Source organism: Acinonyx jubatus, chromosome D4, assembly GCF_027475565.1.
Source record: "Acinonyx jubatus isolate Ajub_Pintada_27869175 chromosome D4, VMU_Ajub_asm_v1.0, whole genome shotgun sequence".
NCBI lineage: Eukaryota > Metazoa > Chordata > Mammalia > Carnivora > Felidae > Acinonyx > Acinonyx jubatus.
Window position 1 is genome coordinate 33989250 of NC_069391.1, and position 27972 is coordinate 34017221.

Sequence of the window (27972 nt, forward strand, 5' to 3'; positions counted from 1 at the left end):
TCATTCTTTTTTATATGTTCTACTTCTTTGGTGAATTTTCTTTTTTTTCCATTTTGCCCCCCCAAATTCTTTTCATTTGCTCATTGAAGCATTTTAGGAGAGCTGCTGTAAAATTCTTGCCAGATAATTCCAACATCTGACTGATCTTGCTCTTGGCATTTGTCAACTGCCTTTTCTCATTCAAGTTGTCACTATCCTGGTTCTTAGTATAACAAGTGACTTTTTATTGTATCCTGGACATTTGGACATATGTTAGGAAACTATTAATCCAATTTAAAAGCCCTATTTTAGCAGGCAATCACCTGCTTAGGTTTAGCACACAGCTCCTGGCCCACATTTGTAGCTGTAGTTCCAATGATAACTGATTTTTCAGAGCCCTTATGGGCTAACTTAAATTTACTTGTTGCTGTTGGGGCTCCTTCTTGATCAGGTGCTGCCCACAGGAACAGAATGCACTTCCCTGGACCTAATGCTGCCAGGTGAAAGAGGGTGAGAACACACTAGGCTGTAGGTCAGAAAGCACGATCTTGGGCCTGCTCTTTGGGCATCTTGGTGCTAGCACAGCCCCCTCTCAATCACTGCTGGTCCTACCTGGAGGAATGGAAGGCACTTACCTGGGTTGCCCCTTGCCAGTAAGAGATGGGTAGGAGACACCAGACCATGGGGTAGAGAATGTTCTCCTGGGCCCACAATCCAGTATGTCTTGGTTTTGTTATCATTTTATAGATTCAATTCAAAATGGGAACTTGAAATGGAGGCATGGAAGCAGAGGAAACAGTGGTACCTCAGTCACATGCTGGCCCTAACTAGTGCTTTGGGTCAAGATCCAAGTTCTAACTATGTATTTTCTAGACCTTATCAAAATTATAACTAACCATAAATAGCACTAAATATATACCATTATAAAAAATTTTAACTAAGTTAAAAAAAATAATTCTAAATATTCTAGTATAGTAGGGGGAGTGCTGGGGTGGGGGAGGTGTAGCTTTTACACAAAATGGAATATTTGAACACCAATTTAAAGGGATATAACATGGGGCGCCTGGGTGGCTCAGTCAGTTAAGTGTCTGACTTTTGATTTCGGCTCAGGTCATGATCTCACGGTTTTGTGAATCCAAGCCCCACATCGGGTTCTGTGCTGACAGTGCAGAGCCTGCTTGGGATTCTCTCTACCCCCACCCCTACCCCTTCCCCTGCTCACGTTTTCTCTCTCTCTCTCTCTCTCTCAAAATAAATAAACTTAAAAAATAATACAACAAAATTTGTTTTATAAAGGCACAAAAAGAAAGAATGGGATACTCATTCATCTATATCAGGAGTTGGTAAATGTTTCCTGTAAAAGTGTCCACTAGTGCCTATTTTAGGTTTGGCAGGCCATAATGTCTCTGCACAACTACTTAACTGCAGTTGCGCAAAGGAAATCACAGACAATGATATAAACAAAGGGATGTGGCTTTGTTTCAATAAAACTTTATTTACACAAAACAGGCAATGGGCCAGATTTAGCCCGTGGGTCATAGTTTGCTGACCTGAATTACCTTACAAAAAGTATAAGATTTAAAGCCGAAAAGGAACTTTGAGGTCACCTAGTTTAACATTTTCATTCAACAAACCACAACAACAAACCACAGCCCTAAAAGATGAAATCATTTCACTTGTTCACCTGGCTAATAAATGGCAGCACTCAAACTAGGACTTGAAGGTTGTGTTAATATTGCCAGTCGGATATGCTGATGCATGGATGTATGATTATAGGTATAATCATATAATATAATATATATATATATATAATCTATATAATTATAGATATGATTATTGGAGCACAGTGGAATGTGCAAATCAAGAATGTTACCTAGAAGTTATAAAACTAATTATAAGAAAGGTTTTCAGAAAAAGTTGTAAGTTATCCTGAAATAGCATCTTAGAATAGCCTTCAAGAGCCTTTTCTTTTCCTGTGAGAGCTTTCAAAATGAATTTTACAAGGAGAAATTACCAACAATGTAGAGAAAATATAAAATGAAGATACTCAGACAATGACATTCAGGTAGCCAGGATGCATCTCTCTGCTACATGTGAACTTACGTTAGGTAAAACAGAAAGTATTTCCTTCTTATCCGGAACGCTTTTAACATTTATTATCATAGATTCACCAAACTTCTCCTTTTAGCCAGACAAAGCCCAAATACCTGTTGCTGGTAGACATGGTCACATGTCTCTGCACTGGAACGTCTTTGAATACTTCACTTCCAGCAGTTGTGTGTAACGTGTAAGGCGGCATTTCAGCATCAGACTTAACTCCAAGAGAGTTTCCTCTGTCTCTTAGCAGTGTTGGATTAGGTTTTTTGCTGATAGAAAAATCTGAAGAAAATCCTGGTTGTCTGAGGGTTGCTTTTGGTTTTCCTGTGAAGTTAGGCATACATAATGGAATCAATTAGCTTCCCAAAAGCTTTGTGTCACTATGCCACTCCCCTGTCCAGATGTTTTCTGGGAGTCTCTATTCTCAGAATAGTTTGTAAGAACACGAGGAAGTTGCCACTACAGGGTTTGTCAGTAGGGGAAGTAGACATTGGTATTCAGCAGATGAGATTTCTTCAAAACGTGGCTTCATCTGCTAAATTAGCCAGTTACCTTCCCTCTACTCACCAACCAACACTTCAGTGGCAGCCACCCCATGTTGCTACAAATGTAGCACACTCAGCCATATCTCAGGCCTCCCATTTCTTCTCCATCAATTGAAATTCTTCCCCTCATTCAAGATCTGGGTTCAATCCCCCTTTGCCATGAAGCCCTACATGGCCATTCTCCCATGACTGTTCCCTTGTCTAAAATGCTCACGGTGGCATTTGGGGGTCTACTCCTTCATATTATCATTGAACTATATCTTGAGAATTTAGTTTTAGAACTGATTAAAAGCTCTCTGAAATAATTGTTCAGTAAACACTGGCTAAGTTGCCTATAACACCTTTGTGTACAATATAATTCATGTTTTTCCAAAAATAGAGGATCTTAATATAAAAGACATGACTTGCTAAATAAGACATTAAATCATAGGTTCTTGGTTCATCCAACATTCTGGATGAGGCTTTCCCCCCTCAAAAACCTAAAAGAATAAAACAACACTTTGCCATAATAAGCTTAATTAAAACTGAATTATCTCACATTGTGTAATAACTTAGTGAGTCATGCTCATCATCTTCACTTCATTTCAAATGGAAATACAGTACTAGCTTTAAGATTTCCCTCTTGACCTATGAATGCTAACAAATATAGGTGTTTATCATGAATACAAGCAATATTTCCATAATTCCATATGACAATGTATTCATAGATAGGTTTAAAAATTTTAGCATGTGAAAAGACCTTACCTTCTAGAAAAAATGGCATAGTTTTCTTCACTCTCATCTGACAATTAACTTGCCGCCCAGTTTTCCTTTTAGAACTCCTCTGACGAGCCACAAGCTGAGCAATTCTTGCAGTTTCTGTGCAGGCCATGGCATAGCAGGTAATCTATTCACGAGAGGCAAGGTGAGAGGAGAAACATTTCTCAGATTCACTGCTGCCTAGAGGCCGATTTTTAAAAGTGGATCTTAGTGAGTTTACATGTTCCAACTCAAGCTGTATGCAAATATTCACATCCCTCTCTCTTTTTGATACTGTTAGAGCAAAATTACATTCTATAAGAGACATCAAGAATAGTCTAGCACATTGAATGATCTCTCCTCAAATTGAAAATTTCATTTATTCCTTAAACAAGTATTCACTAAACATCTATAATGTGCTAGGTACTATGGGATTAACCAATGAACCAAAAGAAACCTGTGATCTGCACATATTATTTCATATAATCTGTGAGATATATTTTATTTTGATTTTATACATGGGAGAACAGAGGCTCAGGGAAGTTAAGCAACCTTCCCGAGTGACACAGCTAGGTTATCTCTCTGAATCCAAAGTAGGTACTCATGATCGCTATTTTTATTACCTCTCAAAGACAACCCAATCCTAATCTTGCCACTGAAACAGATTAGCTGGATGACTTGGGACAAAGCAGCTTAGCTCCCACATTGTAGTACACTCTCTCAGCTATAAAACAGGAGTGGGCTTAGATCTAGGGTTTTCAAACTGTTCATTGGTGCCACCAGATTCCATGAAGGTAACTCTGGAGCCTCACAGTGGCAGTGCGGTGAGGGCAAGGCAGGGCAAGCAGAGGCACTGGACCCTGAAGCACCTGCTTCAAACACAGCAGCTCAGCTTTTCATCTTTTAAAAAATTGGTGTGATATATGGGAGATTTTTTTCCAGTGTGTAGAATACTGGGACTAGATGGTCTCTAAAGCCACCTCTAGCGATAAAGGCTCTGGTTCTAAGTAGAAATCAAGAACAGGAAAGCAATGAGGCTTTACAAAAGCCAAGACATGCTCCTATTCTTTGGCCCGGTATTTCTATTCCTGAAAATATATTACACGAATATAACTGAAAAAAAAACTTTACATACCAAAATATGTGCAAGAGGGGTTATTTTAACTATCAAAACCTGGAAACAGTCAAAATGTCCATAATAGGAGAACAGGGTTGAGTAAATTACAGCACAGTAACCATATGAGGCATTATTAATTCATGAGACATTTGATCATTCATATATTCAAACACATATTTATTAAGAACTATCTGGAGTTAAAAAACAATCATTCATCCTCAAGAAACTTATGAAGAAAAAGGGACACAAAGAGACTAAATAGAAAGCATTATGTTAAATGCTATATTGGATGTATTACAAAGTGTCAAGTAGACAGAAAGGGGGGCTTAAATCTGTCTAGAAGAATCAGGGATATTGAAGCAAGTTTTATTATTAATATAGTATTTAATTAATTTAGACATGATCCTTATAAAAATGATTACACACAGGTGAACCTTCCCTTTGATCACTCTCCTGATCCTTCTCCCCTGTTGCCTCCTCCACCCACTGCCTTCCCCATGCCCCCAAACAGAACAACTATTACAAGTTTGGGTAAGAAATACCCCAGATCTGTTATATCTATTTACCTATGTAGAAATGAACCCAGAAGAATATGCTGTTTGGTAAGGTGGGTGCTTTTTGTCTTTTGGACAATGGTTTGTCCATATCTTTCATACCATATATTGGGGAGATACCAGGGGGTGAAACTGCTGGGTCACAGGGTATGTGCAATAAAACATTTCATTGCTACCACCAAATTGCCATGCTCTATATAAAATATTCTTCCAGAGAAACTAAAAGATTTAAATAGTCTTATCATATTGGTGTGAAGGGTAGAACAGCCTAGAGAAAGAAGGGATTAAGGAGGACAAGGAGAATGGTAGGGAAGGCCTGTAATAATCAAAGTGTTGGGGCGCTCAGTGGCTCAGTCAGTTAAGCATCTGACTCTTGATATCAGCTCAGGTCATGCTCTCACAGTTCGTGAGCTCGAGCCCCACATCAGGCTCTGCACTGACAGTGTGGAGTCTGCTTGGGATTCCCTCTCTCCCTCTTGCTCTTCCCCTCCCCTGCTCATACTCTCTCTCTCTCTCTCTCTCATAATAAATAAATAGATAATAAACTTAAAAAATATTAAAAAAAAATCAAAGTGCTGAATGATCCACTAGAGACTCAACTAGGGTCCAGATAGTAGGAACAGATAGGAATGAGGTCAAACAATGAGAATTTAAGAGTATCTATTAGCTCTGATAATCAGGAGGTCATTAGTGACCTGAGCAAAAACAGTTGTAGCAGGTGTATAATGCATGGGTGCTGACACCTGGCATTTAGGTCTCCAGTACACTTATTTTGCTTGAATGCTAATGACTGGGTAAACTTTAAATTTTTTCATCTATAGTGACTAGAGTCCAAGTTTTACATCAAAAAGAATCTGAGGGATAAAACAAAAGACATCAGAATTTAGGCTGTGTCTTGGATGCTTTCTATCACTAACAATCTCAAACCACTTAGCTAATGCTTTTCACTTTGACTTCTGTCCTAGTTAGGAGATTAGAAGTGCCAGGCAGGCAATTAAGAATTGGTCTGACTCTTGGGGCGCCTGAGTGGCTCAGTCGGTTGAGCGACCAACTTCGGCTCAGGTCATGATCTCGCAGTTGACGAATTCGAGCCCCACGTCGGGCTCTGTGCTGACAGCTCAGAACCTGGAGCCTACTTCGGATTCTATGTCTCCCTTTCCCTCTGCCCCACCCCCACTCATGGCCTGTCTCTGTCTCAAAAATAAACATTAGAAGAGAAAAAAAGAATTGGTTTGACTCTTGACATGCACAATTACCTTCTTACCTCTCCAGATCTACTAGTCTCTATCCTCACAACTGCTGGCACACTTCTCAGATAGGCTTCTAGTGTTGGGTAACCTAACTGCTTAAAGGGAATCCAGTCTCCAGTCAAGGATCTGTACTCTCCTTGGAGGCGGGGTAATACTATTCCGTTCTTATGAGACTGCAGAACAGCTCGTAGCATTTTTGAAACCAGATCTGCTTCCAGCATCTTCACCTGTAAGAACACAATAGAAGGTTTCTATAATATGATTTATTAGTCTGTGAACTCATTCGAAGTTGTTAGGTTATCCCATCAATTGTTACTGAATACTTTCAATGCTGTTACAATATAGGGAGATTACTATGGTGGAGAAAAGCACAGAATACTATGAGAACACAGGGCAAGTCCAAGATGCACAAAGACTAATCTGGGGAGGGAAGGTATCAGGGAAACGTTCCCAGAGGGGAGGTCTGAATGGAATCCTGAAGGACAGGAAGGAATCAGCCAGGCAAGGAGGAAAAGGGTGTGTGGTGGGGTGAGGATGGGGAGAGGTATCAGCCTCAAGTAAAGGGAATAGAAAGTTCAAAGGGCACAGAAGTCAGAGAGAAATAGATGGTTGATTCTGAGGAGTTCCAGGCAGTTAAGTGGCTGGACATGATTGAATGAAGACTCTAAGATTGTAAGTTGAGGACTGAAAGACGAGGATAAAAGAGGTGGGAAGAGGTGGGAAGAGGCAGACTCAGAAGAGACCCCTATATTATGTTTACATGTGTGCATTTTTGCCAAACATAATGTGGGGCCTTAGAAGAATTTTAAATAGGGAAATAAAGTGATCAGCTTTGCATTTTAGAAAGATAACTATTCAGTAGTGGAGAAGACAAATGGGAAGGAGAAAGACTAATGAGTTTGTAAGAACACTTGAAAATATGGAGGACTTAAAAACAGGAAGTTGGGAATAAACAAAAAATCAATTTGAGAAGTAATTAGGAGGTAGAATCAACAGAAATTGATTAACTGGTTTGGATTATGAGGGAGTTTCCAAGTTTCTGGCTCAGAAACACAGCAGACAGTAATGACCCACATTGAGATGGGGTAGAGGCAAGTTTGCAAGAGAAGAAAAGAGTGAATTCATCTGGGACATATGGAGGCTGGGATGCATACAGGGCAGCCACACAGATATATTCATGAGGAACTCAGGTTAGAGGTCTGAACTGGGGATTTGTTGACCTTTAGCATATATATGGTATTTGGGGCCCAGGGAGTCAAAAATAAAGTTAAGGATGGACCTCTGTGGAAGGCTGTCATTAAGGGATAGGCAAGACAAAGAAGAACCTGTGAAAGAGTGACCAGAGATAGAAGTAGAAAAGGCAGAACTGGTGTCATATAAACAAAAAGAGGAAAGAACCAAGAAGAATAGTATATTCAAAAGCGTCATACCCAGCAGTCAAGTGAGAGAAAAATGAATTTTGGTACCTTGGAAACCTGTGGGGGCCCTGGCTAAGGGCCTTCAATAGTCAGTAATTCAATAGTCAGTAATTGGCATTTTTTAGGATTAACCACTCATATTTCCTCTGGACTGATAGTAAATAGAATGGTGATACATTCAGAGAATGGCATTCAAGAAACCAGGAAAAGCAGACTTAGAAAGGTAAACTATGGACAACTTGTTAATTCCTCCTTCAACAGTGCTATCCAACAGAATTTTGTGCTGATGGAAATGTTTTACACCTGCACTGTTCAATACACGTGGTGACTGAGGACTTGAAATGTGGCCAGCATGACTGAGGACCTGAATTTTAAACTTAATTGGAATTAAATGTGGCTGGTGGACACTAAATTGGACAGCACAGAATTCTAGACAGTCTCATTCTTTCTCTGGTTTAGAAAACAAAAAGGAGAAGGGCACCTGGGTGGCTCAGTCAGTTAAGTGTCTGACTCTTGATTATGGCTCAGGTCACGATCTCATGGTCTGTTGGATCGAGCCCCACATTGGTCTCTGTGCCGACAGTGAGGAGCCTGCTTGGGACTCACTTTCTCCCTCTTTCTCTGCCCCTCCCCTGTGCACATGCTCACTCGCTCTCTCTCTCTCTCTCTCTCTCTCAAAATAAATAGATAAATTAAAAAAAAAAAAAAAGGAGGAATAGCATACAATTCTAGCAATTTCCTCATCTGTCCATTTTAAAAAGGAGGAAAGATATCAGCTCATTTGTGAGTGCTCTTAATAATAAATATGATACTCAAATGACAGTGAGGTTAAATGGCAAATATCCTAAGTACTCATTATGTACTTCCCTCCATTAAACATCAACTCTTTTAGAACTGTCACCACCAGCACCAAGATTGAATTAATACTATGTATATATACACAATGTGTAGTATAATATTATTTGAAAGGGGAATGTGATAAAGACATGTATCATAAACCTTATGGCAACCACCACAAATGTTTTAAAGAGATATAAATAATAAGCCATTAGTAAATATAAAACAGGATAAAAAATTCAACCAAAAAGCAATTAGATGTACAACTGAAACTAACACTGCATGTTAACTATACTGGAATTAAAAAAAAAAAAAAGCAATTAGGAGTAAAAAAAAAAAATTGGGCAAAAAAAGGGTGGGGGGGACAGAAAAGAGATAACATCTAGCAAAATGGTAGATTTAAAGTCAACCACAACAATAGTTACATTAAATGTAAATGATGAAAATATCTCAATAAAAATTTAGGATCAGTAGAGTGGATATAAAAGACTTACCTATATACTATGTACAAGAAATTTATTTTAAATACACACACATAGATTCAAAGTAAAAAGAAAAAGATATGACATCCAAATACATGATTAATTAATACTAGAACAAGGAATATCACCTGGGATTAAGAGGGACATTACATAATTAAGGAGTTAATTCATCGGGGAGATATAACAATCCTAAATGTGACTGCACCAAACATCAGTGCTTCAAAACACATGAAGCAGAAACCAATAGAGCTGAAAGAATAAATATATTCATGATTATTTGGAAAATTCAAAACTCCTTTCTCACTAATTGGTAGAACCAGTAAGCAAAAAAAATCAGTAAGGATATAGAAGAGCTTAATAACAATATCAACCACACTGACCTAAGTGATATCCATAAAATATTCTACCCCAACAGTAGTGGAATATATATTCTTTTCAAGAGCATGTGGGACATTCACCAAAACAGAATATATTCTTGGGCTTAATACAATCCTTGACCAATTTAGAATATTAGAATAATTGAAATTATACAAAGAGTATCCTGTGACTAGAAAAAATTAAATTAGGTATCAGTAACAGAAAGATACGTGGACAATCCCCATGTATTTGCAAATTTAATGACATACCTCTAAAACAAAGGCCAGAAAAGAAGCCTCCTTCAGAACAAAAACATCAGAAAATATTTTTAAATGACTGAAAATACAGTGTACAAAAGTTTACTGGGTGCAGTTAAAACAATATCTAGAGGGAAATTTGCAGCATTATATGCTTATGTTGGAAAAGAAGAAAGGTCCCAATTCAGTGGTCTAACCTACTACCTTGAGAAAAGAGAGCACATTATACCAAAAGTAGAAGAAAGGAAGAAATAAAAAATGAGACCAAAATCAATATTGAAATGATGAAAGATTAGTAATGAAATAGAAAAGGTAAAGAAAAAAATCATGAAACCAAAACTAGTGTTTTGAAAACATCAATAAAATTGACAAACTTCCAGGTAGATTAATCAAGGAAAAAAAAAAGAGAACACAGGAATTATTAATAATGGGATTAAAGAAGGGGCCATCAATATAGATCCTATAGATATTAAAAAGAGGATATTATGAATTTATGCCAATAAATTTGGTCAATTGGAAGAAATGGAGTAAATTCACTGAAAGACACAAATTCCAAAGCTTACTCAAGAAAAAACAGATAACCTTAATATCTCTGTATCTACTAGAGAAGTTGAATTTGTAGTTAAAAACCTTCACACAAGGAAAACTCAAACCCATATGGCGTTATTGCCAATTCTACCAAAAACTTTAAGAAAAAATAATAACACTTCTACACAAACTCTTCCAAAAAACATAGGGAAGGGAATACTTCTAAATCTATTTTTCGAGGCCAGCATTATGCTGACATCAAAACCAGACAAAGACATTACAAGAAAAGCACAGACCAATATCCCTCATTAACATAACTGCAAAAATTTCCAGCAAAATATTAACAAATCAAATCCAACAATATGTAAGAAGGATAACACACCATGATCAACTATAGTTTACTCTAGGAATGCAAGACTGATTCAACATTCAAAGATCAACCAATGTAATGGACTACAATCAAGAGACTACAGGAGAAAACCCCCATGGTATCAATAGGTAAAGAAAAGACATTTGACAAAGTTCAAAATATTTATGATAAAAACTCTCAGAAAATAATAGAAGGAGACCTCCTTAACCTGATAAAGAATATCTATGCAAAACCCACAGCTAACATCATATGTAATGGAAAAAATGAATGCTTTCTCCCTAAGATTGGAACAGGGCAAGAATGTTCACTCTCTTCATCCGTATTCATTTATCACACTGGAGATCCTAGCCAGTGCAAAAAGACTGATTTCAAGACTATAAAAGTATATTAATCAAAGTAATGTGGGTATTGTCAAAAAAGCAGTCACATTAAAAGAACACAATACATAATCCGGAAAAAGACCCACACGCACATAGTCAACTGATTTTCGACAAAGTTAACAAAAGAATTCAATGAACAAAGTTCAACAAATAGTGCTGGACCACCACTCATCCATATGCAAAACATGAACCTCATACCATATTCAAAAATTAACTCAAAACAGATCATTTAGGTCCTACTTGAAAAAGCTAATACTGTAAACTGTCTAGAAAAAAACAAAGGAGTAAATCTTTGTGACCATGAGTTGGGCAAAGATTTTTTAGAACCACAGCAGAAAAAACTGACAGATTGGATCTCATCAAAATTTTAAATTTCTTCTCCTTTAAAGGCTGTTGAGAAAATGAAAAGACAAGCCACAGACTGAAAGAAGATATTTTCATAACACAGCTAGTAAAGGACTGATAACCAGTATATATAAACAACACTCAAAACTCAATAAGAAAACAAAGAGGGGCATCTGGGTGACTTAGTCAGTTAAACATATGACTCTTAATATGAGCATATGTTGTGATCTCCTGGCCATGGGCTTGAGCCCCACACTGGGCTCAGCACTGAGCATGGGGCCTGGTTGGGATTCTCTCTCTCCCTCTGCTCCTCTGCCACTTATGCACATGTGTGCGTGCGTGCTCTCTTTCTCTCTCAAAAATAAATGACTAACTTAAAAAAAATAAGAAAACAAAGAGCCTGATTAAAAATGTGCAAAAGATTTGAATACATACTAAAGTAGAGATGTAGATGGCCGAAAAACACATGAAAAGATGCTCAATGGCATTATTCATCAGGGAAATGCAAAATTAAATCTACAATGAGGCATCACGACACATCTGTAAGAATAGCTTAAATTTTTAAAAAACCACTAATATGAAGTGCTAATGAGAATACAGAGCAACTGGAATTCTCATACATGCCTGGTGGCCTTGCAAAACAGTACTTTGAAAAACATCTTGGCAGTTTCTTACGAGGTCAAAAGCATATGCTTAATATTCAACCCAAAAAACTTACACATAGGTAATTACCCAAGAGAAATCATGACTATGTCCACACAAAAACCTGTACTTTAAATGTTTATGGTAGCTTTGTTCATAAGTACCTCCAAATTGGAAACAATCCAAATGTCTATCAACAGGGGAATGGATAAACAATGTGGCACATCCATGCAGTGAAGTAGTACTCAGCAATGAAAAGGAACAAACTATTGATACCTAAAACTGTATGGATGACTCTTTCCATCATGCCAAGTGGAAGAAGCCAGACACAAAAGGCTATATACTGTATGATTCTATTTATGTAACATTCTGGAAAAGGCAAAACTATAGGCACAGAAATTAAATCAGTGGTTGCCAAAGGCTGGGAGTATAGGAAGGGGATTGACTATAAGAGGGCACAAGGCAATTTTGGGGGTGATGGGAATATTCTATGTCTTGATTGACAAACTATATTAGTTTGTCAAAATTTAGAGTACTGTAAACAAAAAAGGGTGACAGTTATTACATGTAAAGTATATCTCAATAATTCTGAGAAAGAAAAAAAAAGCTCTTTCAAGTTGTGCCACTTTGCAGTCAACTCTCACCCTCTCATACACACTGTCCTGTCTCCTGGCAACCACTGATCTGCTTTCTGTCACTATAGATCACTTTTGCCTCGCATTCTTGGGCTTCACCCGTGTTACCCCATTTCTCAGCAAATACTACTTATGCTACGATAAGTACTAATTTCACTGTGTGGATGTGCCACAATCCATTTATCCATTCAAATGTTGACAGACACTTGGGTTGCTTCCAATTTGGGGATATAAATAAGGCTGCTTTGAACAGAAGTCTTTGGGTAGACATACATATTTTTTTTCTCTTATACAAATTCTGAGATTTGGATTTTCTAAAAATTTAATATACATACTAATTCTGGGAAGAAAGTAATCTCATCCTGTAGATGAGAAAACCAAAGCCTAGGGGAAATAACCAAGACACTGTAACATATATGGAAGCCACTCACAGGGATGCTACAGATTCTAAGTCAGTGAGACAGACAGGCACTCTAAAGAGTAAGCAGCAAAATATGACAGCTATAGGGTCTGAGCACCTCCATTGCCCCTGACGTCCAAACACACTTTGAGTATGCTGGGGAGCAGGTAAGAGAGGATGGCTTTGGGACCTCTATCTCAAGGCTGCTGGCAGTTGAATCTAAAGTATGAATTCAGGCTCTTAAATAGTAAACTCCTGATTACAAGAGAAATACTTTGATTTGTAATGGTTCCTGACTCAACAAAGATCAATGAACTTTAACTACATGGTTATTTCCTCATGTTGGAAAAACCAACTGGCCAAGTTTTCATTTGCAAGAGGAAAACCTGAAGGATCACCTACTCATGTCCCAGAGCCAAGCCTCCCCAACATTTTTACTTCCACCTTGCCCACCTTCTTTCCTTCAAAACTCTGTCCCTCCCACCTCTTCATTTAGAGCTCTTCTGAGTAAAGCTAGACTTTGCATCTATGTATACCGGCATTTCCAGGCAGGCCTTGATGATGAATTATACACATATAATGTGTAGATAAAATGCCAGGTGGTCGGCACACAAGTAGGAACACACCTGCTTGGGTGTTAGCAGTGTACCTGGATCGGCTTAGACTAGACTGTTTAGTACACCACGCTCCTCCCCAGTCAGAACCACTATAAATTCCCCTGCCCAGGGTTTCAGTAGGAAGGACTTGCCCTTCACCTTGAGAAGGAGTTTCTACTGCCTCCTCCTTTCCCTTCTTTCTGGAAAGAGCATCTATTCCATTACTACCTCCCCAGTGTGATCTACTTTTCCCCAGCTACATTAGGGAGTGAGCAGCAATCACACTAATTTATGGGGTAAAAAAATTTCTGACAAAGACGTTCTACTCACTAATGGACATCCAATGACTAAAACATAAGAGAAGCCCAATAGGATGGTTTGAAAGGCCAAGTGTAATCCCATCTTAGAAGCTAATCAGAGACTGGTTCTACAGGCTGCCCTATATGAAAGCCTTCTACTCCTTCCACCCTTGGGAGAACCACTGCAGACTACTTCCCCTCAGATGTCCCCTCTACCTTCCTAAGATCTACTCTGAAAGAGCTGCCTGCAAAGACCTCCCAGACATTAACAATTTGGGGGCGCTGATAATTAGTAGTTGATATATTAATTTTGATTTGATTTGTGGGGAGAGGCAAGGGATTGTGGAAGGCTGTGCCCATGCCTCCCCTTGCTGGCGTCTCCACGTTCACTATCACCACACAGAAAGCATTTATTTTCCTGGGACAAATCCTTTCTCCCAGGCCCCAGTTTCCTTAGCTGTAAAACAAAAGAGTTCAGTATTAGTGGCTCTCAACTCTTATCACCATCACCACATGGTGTCAGACAGGCTGACATCCATAATTCCCCCACTCCTCACCAACTCCATGGTGACCCTCCTTAGCCCACGCCAACAACTTCTCTTGCCTGGATTGGGGCAATTGCCTCCTAGCTGGTCTCTGCTTCCACTTAACCTCCTAGAATCGATTCTTCACATAGGGACCACCAGGGCCCTATACAATCTGCACTCACCCCACTTCTCTGACCTCAGTTCCTCCTTCCCTTATGTTTCACTCCCTCCACTCCACCCAGCCTGTCCTCCTTGCTGTCCCTCAAACATGCCTGGGAGAGCCTCACATCAGGACTTTGGCACTTGCCATTCCCTCTGTCTGGGAAGTCCTGTCCCAGGGGGCTACACAGCTCACTGCCTCAGCTCCTTCAGGTATTTGCTCAAAGGTCACCTTCTCAGCAAGGTCTTCCCTGGACACCCTAGTCCAAATCAGAACTGTTATGCCAGCTGCCCAATATTCCCTACACCCCTTCCCTATCATATTTCACTCCTTAACACTTATCACCACTCAAGATTCTTTACTTAATCTTACCACCTGCTTCCCCAACATGACTATAAACTCCATGAAAGCCAGGATGTGTAAGGTTTTGTTCACTACTGAATCTCTAGTGCCTCGCCCACAAGAACTCAATAAATACTGAGTGAACGAATGCCACGTGCTCCATCCACCTAATACTCCTTTTCTCTCCTACTTACTAAAATATAGCATAATGCATGTGAGGCTATTAAAGGACTCATCTTTAATTTACTTTATTAAAAAATGACTTGCAAATTTTCATGATTGTTATGAACTGGCTGAGAGAGCCAACTGCATCACCAGGCTGTGGTTGAGAACCATCAGGTAGATTACCCCGGGGCCTTTCCACTCTGAGCCAGCATTCTCAGTGAGCAAGCCCAGGTCAGGGACACAGTGTTATGGTAAGAAGTCCACACATCCCTATGAGCAGGAGGCACTGCTTGAATACTGGCAAGTGTCTCACGCTTACGTGTATTCCTGTTTCCCAAACAATGCGCATATACTGTTGGGATTCACAAACACAAATCGATACTGAATTCACAGCAGCACTTAGTAGTTACATGCTTTATCAGCCAATGGTAGAAGCCTAACTACTAAGTAGGCAAAGTTCCACAAAGTTTTTTAAAACATTAAAAAAAAAAAAAAAAGACCTTATACTTGGCAGGACTGGGAAGCAAGGCTTGACCACATGGCTGCAATCCAAATTAAGTATCTTTATCCTTCCCTTCCACTCCCCACCCCGCCTTTTTTTTCTTTACATATGCTATTTTCATGGAACACTATGATTCTCTATTTGCAAAAAAAACTTTTTGGAGGGAGAAGTAGTCCCTGGGCTGAGACTGAACATCTCAAACTGGTGAGAGGTAGTTAAGCACAGCCTGGGAGGGAAAATGTGACTATTCATCTTGTTCAGATGTAGGTCATATTCTCATGCTTGTCAATTTCTTCCAGTTGGATTTGCAACTCCTACATTAGCAATACTACTTTAGACAATGAACAAAAGGAAAGTTACAACTAAAGCTTTAAAGGGATGCCTGGGTGGCTCAGTCTCTTGAGCTTCTGACTCTTGATTTTGGCTCAGGTCATGATCCCAAGGTCATAGGATGGAGCCCAGAGATGAGTCCCCTGTCTGGCTCCAGGCTGAGCATGGAGCCTCCTTGAGAGTCTTTGTCTCTCCCTCTTCCCCTCTCCCCTGCTCGCATGCTCTCTCTAAAAAAATCTTTAAAGAAATCATTATTTTCTAATCTGTATTGCTTTAAAATGCTCTGAATTTTTAAAAATTTATTTAGTTTTGAGAGAAAGCAAGACAGTGTGAGTGGGGGAGAGGCAGAGAGAGAGAGACAGAGGATCCCAAGCAGGCTCCATGCTGCCAGCACAGAGCCCAGTGTGGGCCTCGAACTCACAAAACCATGAGATCACGACCTGAGGTGAAAGCGAGAGTTGGATGCTTAACTGACTGAGCCACCCAGGTGCCCCTAAAATGCTCTAAAATTTAATTCCATGATTATCATGGAATTTTTCAAGATTTTCTATAGATGGCAAATTACACTTAAGAACTTTTTGTAAAAAGCACACAAGAATACTTTCCTCTATAAAAATTAAGTTTATTATCTTGGATGTCATCCATTAGAAGCACAAAAGGAAGTTGATGGGAATTTCAACTGTGCCTCAATGACAGGATTTTTTAGGTATCCTCCCCCCAAAAGATTAAGTTTGCAAGTTTCCTAAAGTGGCTCCCTAAATTTTTAAAGCTGCCATTTTGATCTTCCAACTCTCTTTCCCCTTTTATTTCTACTCTCTGAAAGCGTTGTGAGAAATATAATTTCTAGTTTAAAAAAACTCAAATTACTTTTATTTTGACAATGTTATGCAAGCCCTGGTGACTAAGTTAGGCTAGGTTGGGAGAAATAAAGTTGGTTATCTCTGTTTTAGACCACAGCTTCTCAAGTTAAAATTCTTAAGGGTTTCCTTAGACAATACAGGGTCTGCCTGAGCTGAATAAGAATCATAAACACCAGAGTAAAGTGGAGTTATGTCTGGGGGAATTATTTAATCATAGTACTTTTAATTTCAAAAACTGACCAAGATCAGCTAGCAAAGACCTCAGGGGGAAGAAAATGGCCACAATGTGGGGTGTCTGGGTGGCTCAGTTGGTTAAGCGTCCGACTTTGGCTCAGGCCATGATCTCGCGGTTTGTGGGCCCGAGCCCTGTGTCGGGCTCTGTGCTGAGAGCTCAGAGCCCAGAGCCTGCTTCGCATTCTGTGTCTCCCTCTCTCTCTGCCCCTCCCTCACTCATGCTCTGTCTCTCTCTGTCTCAAAAATAAACATTTAAAAAAAATTTTTTTTTAAGAAAATGGCCACAATGTGTCACAACAAATTGCACTTTCCTTGCTTCTCTTCCAAATGACAAGCATCAAAAGTGGTCACCTGTACTTACCATTCAAAAGTTACCTGCATTTCCTGGAAGCACGGTGCGGATGGAAGACTACCTATGAATATATGCATTAAACGGCCAAAAGTAAAATGAGCATTGGCATATTGGAGAAATTTTTAGAACCACATTAAATTTGAAACATCGGAATTTTCCAAAGATTTTCTTATTTGCCTCATTAACATACTTATGAACTGGAAAGCTTGCAAAGAAAGCCACTGGATCTCCTCCAAGATTCCTCACTTAACTAGTAGGCAAAAAGTTACTTACTACTTTGGCAAAGGCTCACAGAGCAGAGATTCCCTGCTAGACTACAATCCCACAATGTCCCCGTATCCCGCCTGGTTTAGGAAAGCAGCATAGGATGGAGGCCCGACTTCACAGTGGGGAGCCGAGAGAAGCATGGAATGCTGGTGAGCACCTTCAGACCATCTCCTCTAAATCCTTCCGTTTAAAAATGAGGAAACTGAGGGGCGCCTGGGTGGCTCAGTCGGTTACGCATCCGACTTCGGCTCAGGTCACGATCTCACGGTCGGTGAGTTTGAGCCCCGCGTCGGGCTCTGGGCTGATGGCTCGGAGCCTGGAGCCTGCTTCCGATTCTGTGTCTCCCTCTCTCTCTGCCCCTCCTCCGTTCATGCTCTGTCTCTCTCTGTCTCAAAAATAAATAAACGTTAAAAAAAAAATTAAAAAAAAAATGAGGAAACTGAGGCCCAGGACAATTATTCCAAGTTTCATATACCTTTATGGCCAGAACCACAAGAACCCAGGGCTTCTGGTTCCCACAACTAGGGCTTCCTTTTAGACAGCTACTCCAAATGTAGAGTTGGTTTCTGCAAGTAAATTGGACTTATGGAATACTGACTTCGTGATCAGCCCTTAACTGATCATCTGGCATGAAACAGGATCTGCCACGTTCTGATTTAAGGCGTGCACCCAAATCTGAAAGCATCTCTCACTGCTGCAAATATTCAGTGGTGGCAATTGACATCTCATTTTATCCTTTCATTCTGTCCTTTTTCTTTTCCCTACACAATAAATCACAGGACCCAAAAGTGTTAATAATGTACAAGAAGTGGGGCAAGGAACAGGGGAAAGTAATGATCAACTTTAACAAAGAGATATTTAGAGGCACCTGGTCATGATCTCCCAGTTTATGGGATTGAGCCCCACATAGGGCTCTGTGCTGACAGCATGGAGCCTGCTTGGGATTCTCCCTCTCTCTGCCCCTCCCCTACTCTCTCTCGCTCTCTCTCAAAATAAATAGACGTTTAAAAAAATTATCTTCCTTTAAAAAGAAAAAAAGAAAGAGATTTAAGTAATTTAAATAGCCTGAAATAATTCTCACACTCAAAACTGTATTTTGGAAACTCACAGCTTTTCTCTTTAATACACCTGGTAATCATCCTGAGAAAGTCTTATTCAGAAGAAGGTGGCTTCTGTGTCCTCTAGATACAGCCTTTACCACCAACCCTCTGTGACTCAATCATTTGCATGTTATCGCTTTCCCATTGCCTGACTTTCCTCACTCCCTACACCCAAAGACCTTTAGCCCAGCTGCTCTGGCTCTCACCTGTGCTTTCTCGTCTTTAAGTTTCTCTTTTCTTAACTATTTTCAACTGTACTGTTTGGCTCATCTTCCTCAATGCATTTTTCATGTCATAAATTTGAGCTGCAAAGTGGCACTAAACCCCAAAATACATCTGAAGAATTATTAGGGTAAACTGAAATCACCAAGTAATCTCTCTTACCTTCTTGGGCAGCCACTCAATTTTTAGTATCTCCTCAGGGCATATACTTCTGGTAACTGGCTGTCCTTTTATTTGAAGACAATATTAAAAAAAAAAAAAGTTCATTTGTTTGTTTTTGAGAGAGAGAGAGAGAGAGAGAGAGAGAGAGAGAGAGAGAGAAAGGGAGAATCCCAAGCAGGCTCCATTCTGTCAGTGCAGAGTCCAACGCAGGGCTCAATGTTACGAACCGTGAGATCATGACCTAAGCCAAAATCAAGAGTCAGATGCTCAACCGACTCAACCACCCAGGTGCCCCTTGAAGACACTATTTTAACATGCCAAGGCCTAAAAGTTCAGAACGTCCGTGCTGAAAAAATTTTAGACATCATCTAGTTTATCCCAAACCCCTCATCTTATAATAAAGTGAGGCTAAGAGAGGGAAGGCTTTGGTCTAAGACCCTTCCCGGATGATTTCTCATCTTGCAACATGTTAACATGTTCTCTTTTCTTTCCAATTACAGTATAGTCTACTTGTTACCACCTGAATTACTTACTCCTTTACCAACTCTTTCAAAAGGAAAGATAGTAATTAATGCCTTCAGGTGGTGATCTACCCCCACAGGGTATCTTTAGGGAACAGGGTTTTTACTATTATTATTATTATTTCAAGCTCTAAAGTGTACATGCATTACTAACTACATATTATGAATAATAAGTAAGGGCCTTCCATAAATCTACATATTAGTGAAAAAAACTCTGGAGATAATAAAGTGACCTAGTTAGGATTTGGGGTCTTAAACCCAGTCTGCTACTAATTAGCTATGATCCTTTGAGTGAGTCACTTCAGGTCTCTTTTTTTCATATGGATGGGTGATAAGGAAGATGGACAAGATCTGTGATTCTCAACTTTCCCTGGAGTCCTTCAAGTTCTGAGATGAGGTCCAAAGATCTAAAGGAAATCACAGGTTTGCTTCCTCCTGACACAGCTGCACAGCTAAAATATTGAGTATGTTTGCAAGTCACTAGGTATTTCATGCCGACCAGAAGCTCTCATTGGCATGTATACACATCTCAGCTAAAAATGACAAAATCAATTACTTTTGGTTCGAAGAAAAAATGTAAAAACACACACACACATTTGGCCCACTGAGGAAATTATAAAAAGAATGAAGCTTTCAAAAGCACAAATATGGGAGTAGAGGGCAGAGAAAAAAGTTTTGCACAGAGAAAGAAAAAGCGATTCACATAAATATGAAATTAGATTTCACTCAAGTACCAAGGAATTTCTGTCCTTCCTGTATTCATCCGCTGATCCTGAAAATGCCCAGATGCAAAGCACTCTGTCAAATCTCAGTTCTTGAAAAGAGCGCTTGATCAAACACAGAATAGGCACTTAAGAGTTGGATTATAAAGTATTTTCCTTTACATTCATACCAAGTCTCCAACAAGATTCTATTGCACAGAGAATTTAAAGAGAAGTCCTTCAAGGAGTTTAAATGTCTTGGTACAAAACACAGTAGTTCATTCAGCCGTGTTCAACCAATACACTTAAAAGGGCATTAGCAGGGATTATGTTCCATCTCCAATCTACAGGGACTGAAATCTGAAGGCACTGCCAACTGCTGCCTCACCGTCTCACTGTGCTTAACTAGCAAAGAGGAAATCTGTGTGCCACCAAAGGGCCCTGGGCCGAGGCACAGGAGATGTGAATTCTAATCCAGCTGGCCCCAGGAGCAATTCCCTGCACAGAGCACAGTGCTTTGCCTGTAACTGATGCTCCGAAATGTCAACTAAGTGGAAATGCAAACCCCCCCACCAAGTGCCAATGAATATTATCCAGAAAACTTAAAGATGCCTCCAAGAAACTGAAATCCAGTTAGGAAAAATATAGGAACTTTGGTGTAAGGAAAAGAACTAACGTGTCTCGACCATTAAAATAAATCAAAGGATTTACAGTAGTTACCTCACAAAAGCTTTGTGGAGTAAGTTAAACATTTCCATTTGATAATACAGAAAACCAGGCTCAAAGAAAGCAGTTTATTCGCCATCCACAATTAGTAAGAGGAGAAGCCCAGATTTCCAACTCAGGTCTGCAAAGCCCACAGTTTGCAGTATGCAACGCCTACACATCAAGGCAGCCCAGGATGAGTTAGAAATTTGGGTCTAAGTTTCACTTCTTGTCTCTAAGTTGTTTTATACCACTAGACAGAACACTTGTTCTGCAATTTTCCCACCGCACCATGGGACGTAGGGGGGCGGGGCGGTGACCTAGATCAGTAGCTTGTTTTGTTTTGTAAGGCGGTCATCAGAATCCTTTGGGGCCAGAACTTTTTTCTAATATAGGCATACGCCTTTCTTGCTCTTTGAAACCATGCGGGACTGGTACGCTTCAGTGATAACTGGAAATGCATTACACCCCGCAAACGGAACGGAGCAGAAAAGTTGTGCGGGCCCCAATCCCCCTCCCATTAACTTGAGGCTGAGCACCTGACCCTGCAGGATTCGTGTTTCCTTTTAGCTTAGAGCTGTGTGCCGGCCCCGGGGCTCCCGGTCTGAGAGCAATGTATAGTATGTGTGTCCTGCATTACCTGAGCGGCCTGCAGGGGCTGGTCTGTAGAGAGAGGCCCGTGCCTTTGAGGGGCTTAACGCTCACCGTGTAAAATACCGAGCTCAAACAGCCGGCGGCTCTGATATGCCCTGCTCCGGAGGGGCGGCAGTGGAACCACTTCCTGGTCAGCGTCTCCCGCCCTTCGTCCACACCCCTACTGCTGCATTTCCCCCGCTGCACTGACTTGCCCGGCGGCAGGAGGGTCTGTCAGGCTCCCGGGCGGACGCCCAGCCCGTCACCAAGCGGCCGGGGGAGGGGTCCGATCAGAGATTTAAAACAACGCTCTGGAACTCCAACTCCCCGCCCACCCCCCCCTTGCGGGGCATCTCCTGCGGCTGCCGGGAAGAGGCCCCGGGCCCGTTCCAGTCCCGTCCGGGCCACTGTCCCTCCAGTGACCCAGGTGCGCCGCGCCCGCCCGAAACCCCGTCTGACGCCGCCCGGCACCTGTCGCGCCCGCAGCGGCAAACCCTGCGCTCACCTCGTCCCGGGGGCCCACGGCCCGTCCCCGCGCCTCTGGGCCCAGCTCCCGCCACCGTCTCCGCCAGGCCCACAGCCGCGGCCGCCGCCCACTTTCGGTTTCCCCGCACGGCCTGAGCCGCAGCCACCGCTCGGGATTCACCTCAAGCCCCCGCCCCGCCCCGCCCCGCCCCGCCCCGCTCTGCCCCGCCCCGCTCCGCCCCGCCCCGAAGGCAGCCCGGCCTCGGCTCTGCGCACGCGCCGGCTCTCCGGCCGCGTCGGCCCACGCCGGCGTCCGCGCGTGGGGAGGGAAACCGACGCCGCCTAGCGGTTTCTGCGCGTGCCCACGCACGGGCCGACGGCGGAAGACGACTGCGGGGCGGGTTCAGGCGCGCCTCCCCGTGGACAACGCAAGTACCCGCGGACAACGCAAGTACCCGCGGGCAGGCCCGGCCGGGACCCGGCACTTCACACCCAGCAGGACCTCACCAGCAGTTAACGCGCTCTTGCATGCTTGCTTCACGCCCAAGTCAGACGTTTCAGTCAACTCTTGCTCATTCTTTTGGTTAACAGGAACAGTTACTTTTAACCCTCCCAGACGTCCACCTGGTCCGCTCATTTCCTTTAGGTTTTGCCGAAGCGTCACCTTTTCGAAGAAGGTGCTACTTTAAAAAATGTCAATCTGCTTCCCGGAGTTTCTCACTTCTCAGCTTTCTCTCTCTTGAGCGCACTGTATGTATTTTACTTATCATGTCCTCGAATTAAGCTCTGTGAGCACAGGAATCTTTGTCATGCTCCCTAACCTATTCCCGGAGCGTAGGATTGTGCCTGGCACATAAGGGTTAAATAAATATTTGTCGAATTCATTCCTTCATTCATTATAAAATTATTGAACATCTAATATTCATTCACTTATTTCTTGTGCTCATTAATTCTACCAACATATATTGGGCGTGTCGGTTTGTATTCCTTAAACCAACATTGAACACTTCTCTGCACTTATTCTATAAGCATTTGCTGAGGTCTGCTGTTTTTTCGAGCAGTATATATTTTTACAGCTCTATTGAGGCATACTGTAAACGGCACATTTAGAATGTACAATTTGATGTTTTCACATATGTATACAGCTGTGAAACCATCACTGCCATAAACATAACAGCACACCATCACCTCCAAAAAGTTTTCCCTGGGTCACTTTTATAATCCTCATCTCTTGTGCCTCTCTGTCCCTTGCCCCTTCAACTGCTGATCTGCTCTCTGTCACTATGGATTAGTTTGCTTTTTCTAGAGTTTTATATAAATGGAATCATACAGTATGTGCTGTCTTTTTTGGTAGGGGTCAGGAGGGAGGTCCAGTTTTTTTCACTCAATGTAAACACGTTGAGATTCATCCATGTTGTTTTGTGTACCAGTAGTTCATATCTTTTTATTGCTGAGTAGTATCCCATTGTATGGGGGTACTAAACCTACCATATGACCCAGCAATTCCATTTACCCAAAGTTTGCCCAAGAGAAATGAGAGCATATGTCTACACAAAGACCTAGACAAGAATATTCATTGCAGCCTTGTTTACAATAGCCAAAAATAGAAAAAAACCAATACCCACTGGTAGTTGAATGGACAATCAAGTAGTACATATTGAACACCTGCTGTTACATAACAAACTTTCATGGAACGCCTACTCTGCTAAGGCACAAGCCTATGCTTGAGGAACATTTTAAAAATTATTTCTTATTTATTTCCTTACTTATTTAATAAACTACACATCCAACATGGAGCTCAAACTTATGACCCTGAGATCAAGAGTCACGTGCTCTACCAACTGAGCCAGCCAGGCAAGCACCCTTGAGGGTCTTTTGATTCAGTGAAAAGAGATAGCAAGCAATGAAAAGGCTGGCTGGAAGTAAATCACAGAAGGCCCTATAGCCCATGCACAGAAGTTTGGGCTTTTCCCCAAAGGCAATGGGGAACTGTTCAAAATCTCCTTTGAATGCTGTTCTCTTTTATACTCCCACATCTAGTCCCTAACTAAATCTGCCCAAATGTCTCTCCCCGGCACTTCTCTTCATCCCTGCTACTGTATTTCAGTCTATTTAGGATCTCTCTCCCTTGCAATCTGCTCCAAACACTGCAGTGGGTTTAATAGACCTAAAATATAGCCAGACCCAGTTTGGACTCTGCAGTGCTCATGACATCGTCTGACTCCACATTTATGATAGGAAAGACGTAAAAAGCAGCTCCCAGTGGAAAGAGTGCCAGTGGAGAAGAAAATTAGGAAAAACTCCAGAGTCCAACATGCAAAGTAAATCATAAAAGCAATGTATGTTGACCTCAAGTCTGAGATTCTTCATCCTTTCAAAGGGATTCTGTGGACTGTACTGTATAGAAAGACAAATGACGTTCTGCAGCTAGTTTTTTAAAAAACTGATTTTGGGGGGCACCTGGGTGGCTCAGTCGGTTAAGCATCTGACTTAGGCTCAGGTCATGATCTCACGGTTCATGGATTCCAGTCCCCTGTCAGGCTCTGTGCTGACAGCTCAGAGCCTGGAGCCTGCTTCAGATTCTGTGTCTCCCTCTCTCTCTGCCCTTCCCCCATTCATGCTCTGTCTCTGTCTCTCTCTTTCTCTCTCTAAAAAAAAACATTAAAAAATTTTTTTAAATCAGATTTTTGATGAATAGTTTACATATAATAATAATACATATTTTAAATGTATGGTTTGGTAAATTTTGACAAATGTATTCAATCGTGTGTCCACCACCACAATCAAGATCTAGAACTAATTCATCATTTCAGAAATTTCCCCTGTGCCTCTTTAGAGTTAATTTCTTCCCCCTACCACCAGCCCCTGGCAGGCACTGATCTGTTTTCTGTCACTAGAGCTTTTCCTTCTCTAGAATGTCATATAAATGGAATCATACAGTATGGAGTCTTTGTGACTGCCTTCCTTCACTTAGCATAATGCTTTTGAGAGTCACCCATGTTGCCACATCTATCAGTAGTCTGTTTCCTTTTATTGCAGAGTAGATGCCATCACCGGTATGGATATGTCACAATTTGTTTATTCACATTTGATACATGTTTGTGTTATTTCCAGTTTGGGGTTATTGTGAATAAAACAACTGGAAACAGGGGGCGCCTGGGTGGCGCAGTCGGTTAAGCGTCCGACTTCAGCCAGGTCACGATCTCGCGGTCCCTGAGTTCGAGCCCCGCGTCAGGCTCTGGGCTGATGGCTCGGAGCCTGGAGCCTGGAGCCTGTTTCCGATTCTGCGTCTCCCTCTCTCTCTGCCCCTCCCCCGTTCATGCTCTGTCTCTCTCTGTCCCAAAAATAAATAAAAAACGTTGAAAAAAAAATTAAAAAAAAAACAGCTGTAAACAATCACATGCAGGTCTTTGTGTGGTCATATAGTTGTCTTGCATAAAGACTTAGGAGTAGAGTTGTTGGTTGCAGAATATGTGTATGACTAACTGTAAGAAACTATCAAATTGTTTTCTAAAATGGCTGCATCATTTTGTTCTCCCTCCTCCCACCTGCCAGCAGTGTATGACAGGTCCAGTTGCTCTAAATCTTCTCCAGTCCTTGCAATTGTCAGTCATTTTAAGTTTAGTCATTTTAGCAGATGTATACAGATATCACATTGAGGTTTTTTAATTTGCATTTCCCCATGACTAATGATATTGAGCATATTTTCATGTGTTCACTGGCCCTTCATATATGTTCTTGGGTAAAGTGTCCATTCTGCAGGTAGATTTTTGGCTAAGACATGCCAGGAGGTTCTCAGAAGTCCATGGAAAGCTGACATAGCAAGGACAGGTTAGGAAGTTTGTTAACTTTCTTTGGAAATGGCCCCAAACCCAGGGAATTCAAGAATTAATTCCCATGCCCTGGATATATAATTGCATTTCAGGGAAATCGGAGATGATATCAAAGGATGACAAAAACTGGTTATTCTTCTGACACAATGGCTCTTGCCTCTTGTGGGATAGGAGGTCAGAATATGGGAGAGTAACACATGGATATGAAATTTGGCATATGATGTCAGAGAAGATTTTGGGGGCACCTTAAGTCCCACTAGGAAACTGTATTAAAAACTGCCTTAGATGAGGGCATATATCCTGAGGCCAAAGAACGGAGTTTTCAGAATGAACAAGACTGAGGTGGAAGGTATTCTCTCTCAGCAAAAGCCCAAGCTCATCTTTGGATGACAGGAGTCAGGGCCAGGAGCATCTGTGTCTCTCTTTCAGGAGAGGCAGGAACACTTCCCATCCTCAAGGGCTGTTGAGAGGTTGTGATCTGCTCGGATGGCTTTTGAGTGTAGGCAAGACAGATAGTAGGGGGACCAAGACCAGCTGGCCAGTGGGCAACAGCCTGGCAAGTAATCTGTGCCCATCCAAAAACTTCTGAGAGGTTGTCATGGGAAAGGAGTGCCAATCAAGGCCCAGGCATAAGAAAGGAAGATGGCTTTATTGCCACCTTATCCTGGGCTGAGAAAGGTGGGAATATGTCCAGTGTGAAATGTCCACCTAAAGCCCTTCATGCATTTTTGTTTACACCTGGGGAGCCTGTTTGGAGAGAGCCACACTGGACACAAACACCAAAACACCCGTACAAGGCAGACAAGACCAAAGCCACTGGTTGAGGTGCATCTCTGTCCTTCCCTCCTTCCCTTCTCTCAGTCCAGCAAGCACCACTTAGGAAGAAGGGGAGACGGCAACCGCATTCCAAGAGCACGCCTGTAGCTCATTTTGTTTTTATCTCACTTGATGGGGTTTCTGGCATTTGCAATGCGGTCTAAGAAAGAGATACTCCCAACCCTCCCTCACAGGGTCTCTCTGACGTTTCCGCTGTGGTAGGCAGTTCTTCCACTCTTCAAACTTTGGAGTGGCAATTTTAGACACCCCGGTTGTCCCCATGTCACTTCCCATCTGACCTCGTCTGCCTCTTCTCTAGATCGTCTCCTATGAGGAAACCCAATCCCAAACTCTCATTTCTATCTCTTTGCCTACCACCAGATGAGCTGCAGGGACTTGGCTGTGGCATTATTTGGGGTCTTCATTAATTCCTCTCCTGGGAAATCTTCCTTGAAGCCCCACCTGAAAGTGACCTGCTCCCTTAGTGGAGCTCCTGTAGCACCTTGTCTGTCCCTCAAAAATGTTTACAGTAGGGGAGGATGTAGGAGATGGTCCCGGGTCTCATCTTCCTTGTGAACAACTTGAAAAGACTTATATTGTATTCATCTTTTTTCCTCTGAGTTATTTAATTGCAAATAATTTTAGCAATGATAATTCTAAGTCCTTCTTAAAGCTGAACAACATGTTCAAAGTTACATACGTGGACTAAGTCCAGCCTCACCTCACCTTTTTGCTTACATAAGGCCAGGAAAAATAGATGCATAACACATGGAATCTTTGGACAGATCTACTTTTAATCATTAACATCATGATCACACCCTCTCCTGTCAGCTATTGCCTCACCAACAAATGCAGAGGAATTTCTAGACAATTGCATTTGTTTTAACTGAGTAAGGAGAAACAAAACAAAACAAAACAAAACACTGAAGGGAGAGATTGCTGGGGCGCTGCTAAAATCCAGGCCCTGGTAAAGCTGAGGATGTGCTGATCAAGCAAAACTCCCTAATCTGCCCACAAAGGCCTCCAAGGTGAGTCAGCTGAAAGGGGTTAATCCCCAGAAGGGACTGATCCCTAAAGCTGTAGAGGCCACCCAGCCACTGAACACTGGAACACAGGGGATAACGAAAGCTTAAAGCCACATTGTGTAGAGCAAGGTCATAGGACCAACGGGGGAGGGTCTTGGCTCTCTAAGAGATGGCCTCTGCCCCTCTAGAGCTGTGGCTCATTTGCACAGCCCAGCCCTGGGCAA

The 27972-nt window shown here is 41.6% G+C and overlaps 1 protein-coding gene across 4 annotated transcripts in view; it reads right to left on the reverse strand.

Moving 5' to 3' along the window:
- TDRD7 (tudor domain containing 7) overlaps positions 1–22270 on the reverse strand; it is a 76271-nt gene extending 54001 nt beyond the window's left edge. For 2 of the 4 annotated variants that reach the window (XM_027039493.2, XM_027039492.2), the window contains exons 1-4: positions 22115–22270; positions 6295–6507; positions 3366–3507; positions 2187–2400 (exon numbers count right to left, since the gene is read on the reverse strand). In XM_027039493.2, the coding sequence (XP_026895294.1) occupies positions 2187–2400; positions 3366–3507; positions 6295–6501 (563 nt within the window). In that variant the 5' untranslated portion in view covers positions 6502–6507; positions 22115–22270. Of the gene's footprint in view, positions 1–2186; positions 2401–3365; positions 3508–6286; positions 6508–19049; positions 19121–22114 lie in introns of those variants that run through there. The other 2 variants (XM_027039497.2, XM_027039494.2) reach the window with 2 other exon arrangements.
- Between the last annotated feature and the right edge of the window lie 5702 nt (positions 22271–27972).